Source organism: Marmota marmota, unplaced genomic scaffold (genome assembly GCF_001458135.2).
Source record: "Marmota marmota marmota unplaced genomic scaffold, marMar, whole genome shotgun sequence".
NCBI lineage: Eukaryota > Metazoa > Chordata > Mammalia > Rodentia > Sciuridae > Marmota > Marmota marmota.
The window spans coordinates 41,453,740-41,463,995 of record NW_026000016.1 but is presented as its reverse complement, the minus strand read 5'-3'; the positions used below and the strand labels follow the sequence as shown (position 1 = coordinate 41,463,995).

Sequence of the window (10,256 nt, the reverse complement as noted above, 5' to 3'; positions counted from 1 at the left end):
GTGTATAAATGCCACATTTTTTTTTATCCATTCATCTATTGAAGGGCATCTGGGTTGGTTCCACAGTCTAGCAATTGTGAATTGTGCTGCTATGAACATCGATGTGGCAGTATCCCTGTAGTACGCTCTTTTAAGGTCTTCAGGGAATAGTCCGAGAAGGGCAATAGCTGGGTCAAGTGGTGGTTCCATTCCCAGCTTTCCCAGGAATCTCCATACTGCTTTCCAAATTGGCTGCACCAGTTTGCAGTCCCACCAGCAGTGTACAAGAGTATCCTTTTCCCCACATCCTCGCCAGCACTTGTTGTTGTTTGACTTCATACTGGCTGCCAATCTTACTGGAGTGAGATGGTATCTTAGGGTGGTTTTGATTTGCATTTCTCTGACTGCTAGAGATGGTGATGAGTTCTGTTAATATTTTCAATTGTTTCTTTTGTTTCAATTTCATTGATTTTGGCTGTGATTTTAAATATTTCCTTAAATATGTCTTCTATTGCTTTTGGTGTTGATTTGTTGTTCTTTTTCTAAGGCTTTGAGATGTAATGTTAAGTCATTTATTTGTTGACTTTTTCTTCTTTTATGGAATGAACTCCATGCAATGAACTTTTCTTAGAACTGCTTTCATAGTGTTCCAGAGATTTTGATATGTTGTATCTGTGTTCTCATTTACCTCTAAGAATTTTTTAATCTCCTCCTTGATGTCTTTCGCAACTCATTGTTCATTTAGTAGCATATTATTTAGTCTCCAGTTATTGGAATAGTTTGTATTTCTTATTTTATCATTAATTTCTAATTTCATTCCAGTATGATCTGATAGAATGCAGGGTAGTATCTCTACTTTTTTGTATTTGTTAACAGTTACTTTGTGGCATAATATATGGTCTGTTTTAGAGAAGGATCCATGTGTGTTTAGAGAAGAAAGTATATTTTCTCATTGAAGGATGAAATATTCTATATATGTCAATTAAGTCTAGGTTATTGAGTATATTATTGAGTCCTATATTTTCTTTGTTCAGCTTTTGTTTGGAAGACCTATCCAGTGGTGTAAGAGGTGTGTTAAAGTCACCAAAATTATTATGTTGTGGTCAGTTTGACTCTTGAACTTGAGAAGAGTTTGTTTGATGAACATAAATGCTCCATTATTTGGGGCATATATATTTAAAATTGTTATGTCTGGTTGGTATATGGTTCACTTGAGCAGTATGAAATGTTCTTGTTTGTCCCTTTTGATTAACTTTAGCTAAAGTCTACTTTATTTGATATGAGGATGGAAACCCCTGCTTGCTTCTGCAATCCATGTGAGTGGTATGATTTTTCCCAACCTTTTACCTTCAGTCTATGTATATCTTTTCCTATGAAATGAGTCTCTTGAAAACAGAATATTGTTCAGTCTTTTTTTGATCCAATCAGCTAGCCTATGTCTTTTGATTAGTGAATATAGGCCATTAACATCAGGGTTATTATTGAGATATGATTTGTATTCCCAGCCACTTTTGTTTATTTTTGTTATTTAACTTGACTTGGTTTTCCTTTGATTAGCTTTTCCTTTAGTGTAATACCTACCTTTGCTGATTTTTATTGTTGTTTTTCATTTTCTCTTCATAAAATAGTTTGCCAAGGATGTTCTGTAGTAGAGGTTTTCTAGCTGTAAATTCTTTTGACTTTTGTTTATCATGGAAGATATTTATTTCATCAGCAAATCTAAAGCTTAGTTTTTTGCTGGATACAAAATTCTTAGTTGGCATCCATTTTTTTTTTTTTTTCAAAGCTTGATATATGTTGTTATAGGATCTTCTAGCTTTCAGGGTCTGGGTTGAAAAATCTGCACATAACCTAATTGGGTCCCCCTATATGTAATCTGATTCCTTTCTCTCGTGGCTTTTAATATTCTCTCCTTATTCTGTATGTTAGGCATTTTTATTATAATGTGCCTTGGTGTGAATCTGTTGTGATTTTGTACATTTGGTGTCCTGTAAACCTCTTGAATTTGGTTTTCCAATTCGTTCTTTATGTTTGAAAATTTTTCTGCATTATTTCATTGAATAGATTGTTCATTCCTTTGTTTTGGAACTATGCCTTCCTCTATCCCAATAAGTCTTAAATTTGGTCTTTTTATGCTATCCCATATTTCTTGAATGTTCTGCTCATGGTTTCTTACTATTTTCACTGTGTGGTCTACATTCTTTTCAAGATTATATATTTTTTCTTCATTGTCCGAGGTCCTGTCTTCCAAGTGGTCTAATCTGTTGGTGATGCTTTCAATTGAACTTTTAATTTGTTTCTTTCATTTCAAGGATTTTTTTTTTTTTTTGAGAGAGAGAGAGAGAGAGAATGAATTTTTAATATTTTTTAGTTTTCGGTGGACACATCTTTATTTTTTTTTATGTGGTGCTGAGGATCAAACCCAGCGTATGCCCAGGTGAACGCGCTGCTGCTTGAGCCACATCCTCAGCCTCTCATTTCAAGGATTTTTGTTTGGTTTTTCTTTAGAACCTCTATCTCCCTATTGAAGTAATCTTTTGCTTCCTGCATTTGCTTATGTGGCTCTTTGTCAAGATGATTTTTTTTGCTGCCTGTATTTGCTCTCTTATATCATCCTTTAATTCACAAAACATTTTAACTATATACATCCTGAACTCCTTCTCTGTCATTTCATCTGCTGTGCTGGCCATGGATTCTAATAATGTGGTATCTTCATTTGTTTGTGGCACCTTCTTCCCTTGTCTTTTCATGTTGCTTTTGTGTCTTCCTTTTTAGCTCTGTGGATCCAAGGCGTTATCATTTTTATCCCATAGGCTTATAGTGCCCCTGTAGGGTTCCAATACCTCTCCTGAGGGAAAGGACAATGTTAACAAATATAAACAAAATACCACCTAAAAACAAATATTTGTTATTAAGATATTTACAGTTTGGTCACAGTGTACAGAAATGGTAAATTCAAGTATTATCTATAATATAATCAGTAGGTTTGTAAAAGGGTTTACAATTTCTGATGGTGGGCAAAGAACCCGGGGTGAGGTGTAGGAAGATATGTTGAGGAGGTATGAGATGAGGATATAGAGTTAATCTTAGGATGTGTGAAAGAGAAATCTAAAGAAGAATGTTAGTAGCAGGAGAATAGAGAGGTAGTAATTTGGGGTAGACAAGTAAGAGGAAAGACATAGAATACATAAAACAAACACATGTATATTAAGAAAAATTTAAAAATGTTAAAATAATAAAAATTGGAGAGAAAGAAAAAAAAGAATATACAACACAACTGTAATATACTATTCAGTTACGAGTCCTCAATATCCTAATTCATGCAAAGTACTTGCTTTCACATATGTTGGGGATGTGAGGGCAGGAGAATAAAGAGGGAGAAGAAAGAAAAAAAATCTCAAAGGAAGAAATAAGGATTGTTTTGGTTGGGGATGAGAATCTTTCCTGCTTCCCTTCTCATCCAGTAGGTGGGGTTGTCTGTTCTTAGTTAGTATCTCTGCCCTCATAATGGTGGGGGTTACCAGGGTGTGAGGGTTGGTCTTGTGTGCAGGGCACCTGGAAGTTGGGTTTGGCACTCCAGTCGGGAGACTGCACCTCAAGGATCTCCTTTGGCATCTATCTGCTCCTGTCATGTGGGTGCTGGGTCTTATCTCCTTATCTCACCTGTAGACCTCACAGTTCCTGCCCTCTAAATTAGTCTCTAAAGTGTATCTCCCTCACCCTCTCCCTTTCTACTGCCTAATCAGGAGCCTTTCTCCAGAGGTTCTTGTATGTTGCACTCTGGTGGCTGTCACAGAGGGCTGTTTTTTATTGCACTGTTCCAAGTTAGCAGCTGCTGGCGATTGGGAGGAATTAGAAAACTATGGGTACGTGGCTATTTGGTGTTCCAAACTGGTAGTTGCCCCAACTAACGATGGTGATGAAGATAACCCAAGATGGAGGCAGCTGCTTTCTGGGATGGGGTGGGATAGCCAGGAGATGTGTTGTGATTGGTTCAGATGAGCTCTGTAGCATGCAGTGTTGCAGCTCTCAGCTTTTTTTCAGAGCTTCTGATGCCCCCAGGTGCAGGCCGGCTAGCACAAGTAGGGGACTAAGGCAGTAGCTGCCGAGTCCCAAGATGGAGGCGACCGAGGGAGCCCCACACTGGAAGATGGGGGTCCACATGGGAGTGGTAGCTGGAGTTCCTGCATGGGTAGCAGCTGAGTGTACTTCGTGGGAGCGGCGTCTGGGAATTCTGCGCTGGTGCTGATGCCCGTGGTTCCACTAAGGCACCTTGTGACCTGCATGAGCAAGTAGTCAGGAGTCAGAAGTCCTTTTCTAAAGCTGAGGCCTGGGGCACAGAATGCTGCCTCCCTCTGGTCTACCATCTTGGATCTGAGCAAAAATCACATTCTTTAGGAGCTTAACTTTATTTAATTAATTTATAAAAATGATGGAAAATAAGCCAGTTCAAAGGTCATTTAATATTCTGGATTAGAGAAGCTAATATTTAAAATGTTGGTGGTAACAGGTAGTGCTAACAGGTTATAGAGATATACTGGCCCAAGGTACTTAGTGAATGATGACAACTACATTTTAAGATTAGAGAATCAGAAGAAAACTTGGAAGGAGTTGGAAATGGATTCCATTTTTATCATCTTAAGTTGGATTTTATTGCTGAATTTAAGAATTTATGATATTTTTTAACCAGAAACATTTATCCTTTTTTTTTTTTTTTTTACCCAGTAAATGCTGCTACTCTTCTTTTGGGAGTGGAGAATCAACATAAAATAAGTGTTCCTAGAGCGCCTACAAAAGATGAAATGTCTCTCAGAGCTTATACTGCACGGTGCAGATTGAATAGATTACGCCGCACAGCATGCTGTTTATTTACATCTGAAAAAATGGTTAAAGCTATTAAAAAGCTTGAAATTGAAATTGAAAATAGGCGGTTAATTGTTCGAAAAGATAAACACCTCTGGAAAGATATTGGTAAGAAGGTTATTGATTAATTTTTTAAATTTTGCATTTAGTCCCTGCCCCCAGTTTTATTGAAGGAAGTATAATTGACAGATAAAAATTGTATATATTTAAGATGTACAGTGTGATGTTGATATGCATATATATTGTAAGATGATAACTACAATGTAGCTGATTAACATATCTAGCACCTTACATAGTTACGCTTGTGGGGAGGATGGGTTGGTTGAGGACATTTAAGATGTATTCTTAACAGATTTCAAGTTTGTAATTCAGCTTTGATAACTATAATCACAATACTATAGAGTAGATCTCTAGAACTTATTCATCTTGCATAAATGAAACTTTATACCCTTTTGATAAGCATCTCCTCAGCCCTTGGCAACCACCATTCTCTCTGCTTCTGTGAATTCAATGTTTTTAGATTACATGTGCAAGCAAGATAATACAGTGATTGTTTTTCCTTTCCTGGCTTATTGCACTTAACATAATGTCCTACAGGCTTATCCATGTTGTGAAAAAAGACAGTATTTCCTTCATCTTAGAGGCTGAATAGTATTTCATTATGTGTATAGACACAACACATTTTCTTTATTCTTTCTTTCATTGATGGATACTTAGTTTGTTTCCACATCTTGGCTACAGTGAATAATGCTACAATAAATATAAAAGTAAAATTATCTCTTCCAGACACTGATTTCATTTCGTGTGTGTGTGTATGTGTGTGTATAGATAGATAGATAGAGATATTTTTTGTTTCAAAGCTAAATTTACTTGCTTTAGCTTTTCTGCCCAAAATCTCACATAGATAAATATAATCATGTATAGTTAGGAATAGAAGCATTTTTCATATAGACAATTTGCTTCATATAAGTGATTATTCTTTTTTTTCCCACTGATATCTTTTCCATGGAATTTTATCCTCTTTATTTAATTAGTGATCTGAACTTGTCTTTCTTTTGATCTATATTTCAGGAGAACGTCAGAAAGTCTTGAACTGGCTATTATCCTATAATCCTTTGTGGCTTCGAATTGGCCTAGAGGTGAGCATATGTTTTAGTTTTAAACAGTTTATTTTTCAATTATGTACTTAGAATATTCTTTAATAAAATTGGAGATTGAACACTTTACTATTGAGCCACACCTACACCCTTTTTTATTTTTTATTTTGAGACAAGGTCTTGCTAACTTGTTTAGGGCCTTGCTTAATTACTAAGGCTGGCCTCAAACTGCCTCAGCCTTCCAAGCCACTTGGGATTACAGTTGTGTCACCACCATGCCCAGCTACTTCTGTAGTCTTTTAAGTATACATAATGTGGTCTTGGCTGTAATGAACCTATAGTATAGTAAACTAATTTTTGAACACTTATAAATGAAAAGACTAGGCTGTTTAAAACATATTTTCTAATTTAAGTCTCTTTAAAACTCAATGAGATGTGTATTATTATTTTTACTTCTCTAACAAAGTGAAAGCTATGATATTAAGTGACTTGTAAAATGCCAGTAATTGGTCAAGCCTTGTACCTACAACTGTCTGAGCCAAATCACAACTTTCCAATTATTTGATGGACTACTACTTTAAAAAACGTCATCCAGATTTGAGTTATTACATAGTACTTGTTAATTATTATAAAATTTTGAATAATTAGGGTTCTGTTATACTTTCATGATATCTGTAGTGGCATGGTTATAATTAAATTTGAACAATGTTCCTATACTTTTTAAAATTTTTGGTACTGGAGATTGAATCCAGCAGTACTCTACTCCAATACTTTTTATTTTTTGTTTAGACTGGGTCTTGCTAAGTTGCTGAGGCTGGCCTCAAATTTGTGATCCTCCTGCCTTAGCCTCCAAGTAAATGAGATTACAGGTATATACCACTGCCCCCAGCAGTGGTATATACCTGTAATATTCCTTTAACTTAAAGGAAAAATTTTAAACATAAATGTAAATGCTCTTTGTCAGATGATTAAAAATTTATCTAAGTTCTAAGTTTTGTCTTTTTTTGTTGTGAAGTAAACACTTAAAAATGCATAAAGTATATATTTACAGTTTTAAAGGGTTATTTACTGAATGACTATGTCATTTCCTTACTGTTTAGGATATAGACTATTACCAGTTCTTTAGAAGATTGTTGTCTACTCTTCTCCAATAGCGTTTCATTCCTTTTTTGAGGTAGTATGATTCTGACTTTAGGTTTTAATTTTTTGTTTTTAGACAATTTATGGTGAACTCATATCTTTGGAAGACAATAGTGATGTCACAGGGTTGGCTATGTTTATTCTGAATCGCTTGCTTTGGAATCCTGATATAGCAGCTGAATATAGACACCCTACTGTTCCTCATTTATACAGAGATGGTAAACATTGCTGCTTCCTTTGCATTTTCTCCACACTATGCACAAATGGCTTCTAGTTATTCTTCCTGTTTCTATTTGTGTTTTATTTTCTTAAAGAAACCAGTCTAAATAGGTCTGTTTCCACTGCCTTCCTTTCTCTTATTCCCATTACTCCTCTTTACTATGTATAATTGTTACTACTATTTGTTGTCTCTATCCATCTTCTCCCTCCAGTAGGTTATAAATCCTATTCAGATTATATTTGTCATGCTTTGCTACTGTATATATAGTGCCTAGGACAAAGCTTGCAAATAGTAGGTGCTCCTTAAATGTCAGTTGAATGAATCCAGCTAAATCTCCTCATGTGCCCATTTTCCTTATCCATGAATTGAAAATATTAAATGGTACCTCTTATGTAGAGTTGTTGTGTAAGTTTATTGAATTCATATATGTAAAACACTAAGAAAGGCACATAGATTGATTTTTTTATTTGTTTGCTACTACTTTTTTCATGTTTTAAGTGAAACTTGCCTTTCATGGATGAATTTGTTATTATTTTTTTTAATATTTTTTTTCTAAGGTCATGAAGAAGCTTTGTCCAAGTTCACATTGAAAAAGTTATTGTTGTTGGTCTGTTTCCTTGATCATGCTAAAATTTCCAGACTTATTGATCATGATCCTTGTCTCTTCTGTAAAGATGCCGAATTCAAGGTATAGTTTTCATTTTATGTTATATATTTCAAATTTCCCATTTAAGACTTTTGTTGATCTTATGGCATATTTTCTGTTTAGAAAGAACATTAACTTTGTTTGTTTTTTTTTAAATTTTTTTTTAGCTGTTGATGGACCTTTATTTTATTCATTTATTTACATGTGGTGCTGAGCATCAAACTCATTGCCTCACACACGTGGGGCAAGTACTCTACCACTGAGCCACATCCCCAGCCCAGAAAGAACATTAACTTTCTAGAGACTAATATTTTAGAATATAATATGAATGAATGTTTATTTAGTGAATCTCATCAGTAATTCTATCTTGCCTGATTTTTTGTTGGTTAACCTTTCACCAGTACATCATTATTACTCTTAATTTTGACATGAAAATGAACTAAACTATGTTTCTAAGAAATTAATTTTGAGGGAAATTTCTTACCTAATTTTGATGTAGTATATTATCAAATTAATGCTAGGTTTTATAGTATGTTATTAATTATGAACAAATTTTAAAGAGAATATAAAATGAAAATGTATTATGATATTTGCAGTATTAACATTTGATATGAAACTGAAAATCTTTTTATACTATAATTAATTTTATGTCTATATGTACAGAATGACCAAAAGGATTTGCTTTTATTATATGAAAAGTTATACTATTGAAATATTATATCTGCAACCTGTTTCTTTGTAGGCTAGTAAAGAAATCCTTCTGGCTTTTTCACGAGATTTCCTAAGTGGTGAAGGTGATCTTTCCCGTCACCTTGGCTTTTTGGGATTGCCTGTTAGCCACGTTCAGACACCATTTGATGAATTTGATTTTTCTGTTACAAATCTTGCTGTAGATTTGCAGTGTGGAGTGCGTCTTGTGTAAGTATAAGAAATAGAATCATTTTGCTAATGGAATAGACTAAAATTTTTTGGAAAACATCGTACTCTGTACTCATAAATATATATATTTTTTGTTCTTGTAATGGAATAAATTTAGGGTTGAAAAAAATTGAGATTTCTCTTTCAAAAAAATGATATCAGTTTTATGCCCAGAAACTTTTCTCCTATCACACTTTTTTTCTGTTGGCATGTGACTTGAGTACATGCTCTGTAGTACATGGTTAGGAACTACTGATATCTCAGAAAAAGACTGGGAAAGAGCATGAAACTAATTAAAACATGAAACACTTAAATACATTTTATATCAATAGTAGCTTCATGAGTTCCATTATCATTTCAGACTAGCTTTAGTAGCATTTACTTTGTTTTAATGTTTGATTAAAATCAGATGAAGTGATAGAATGACTTGCCCAAGTTTTATAGAGTAAAATGGAGATATAGACTCTTTGGTGCCTGACTTTAAATTACAGAATATTTCCCAAATAATAAACTGGAATCCCTCACAATTGGCTATGATTTTAGTAATGGATTGCTTATTTCAGCTTTGGAAGGCCTGGCTTTGACCATGTCCTTCAGTTAGTCTCTTTAGAATTTCTGGATTGGAGACATTAGTCTTATTTCTAGGGAACTCTTCAATATGTTATACCCTTATCAAGGAAACACTTTGGGGGTTAAAAAAAAAGAGAGAGAGATTTAGTTATAGATGGGCACAATATCTTTATTTAATTTATTTACTTCTATGTGGTGCTGAGAATCAAACCCAGTGTTTCACACATGCTAGGCAAGTGCTCCACCACTGAGCTATAGCCCCAGCCCCATTATGTATGTTTTTTTATGTGTATTTAAATTTCAAACCAGCCAGTTAAACTGGTAATGGGTTGGTCTATTGTTGCAGAAATGTTTCCTACATTGATTGGTCTAGGATGATCTTAAGTCATTTTCTAGCCTTTAGAAACTGTGATCTGTAAATAATTTTGCCACCTTTTAGTTATATACAACATCAGATGAGGCTTGCTTTTTCTGTGGAAATATTGACTATTGTGTAGTGGATAAAATATTGGTAACCTAGATGATATTAGGAATTTGAATTCAAGCTCCGGAGTACATGTCTTTTTTAGGTAGACATTCAACTATGTTTATTGTATGCATTACTATTATACGCAGAGAGAGAGAAAGAGAATGTGACCAACTGTAGTTATGGAAACTGATGAAACAAGATTTTAATTGCTGTCTTATTTCTGTCATAGCAGTATATGATGATGAATTAGATCAATTAAATTAACTTCCTCTGGGCCTTTGTTTCTTTCTTTTTTTTTTTTTTTAATTTTTTATTGTTGGTTGGGCCTTTGTTTCTTTCTCTGTAAAAAAAAAT

The 10,256-nt window shown here is 34.3% G+C and overlaps 1 protein-coding gene across 1 annotated transcript in view; it reads left to right on the top strand.

Annotated features, from left to right (window-relative positions):
- The window catches only part of Aspm (assembly factor for spindle microtubules), a 54,717-nt gene that overhangs the window by 19,019 nt on the left and 25,442 nt on the right, over positions 1-10,256 (top strand). Inside the window, exons 6-10 of the mRNA XM_015483791.2 lie at positions 4,705-4,950; positions 5,914-5,981; positions 7,156-7,297; positions 7,857-7,987; positions 8,688-8,863. Of these exons, the coding sequence (XP_015339277.1) occupies positions 4,705-4,950; positions 5,914-5,981; positions 7,156-7,297; positions 7,857-7,987; positions 8,688-8,863 (763 nt within the window). The remainder of the gene's footprint in view (positions 1-4,704; positions 4,951-5,913; positions 5,982-7,155; positions 7,298-7,856; positions 7,988-8,687; positions 8,864-10,256) is intronic.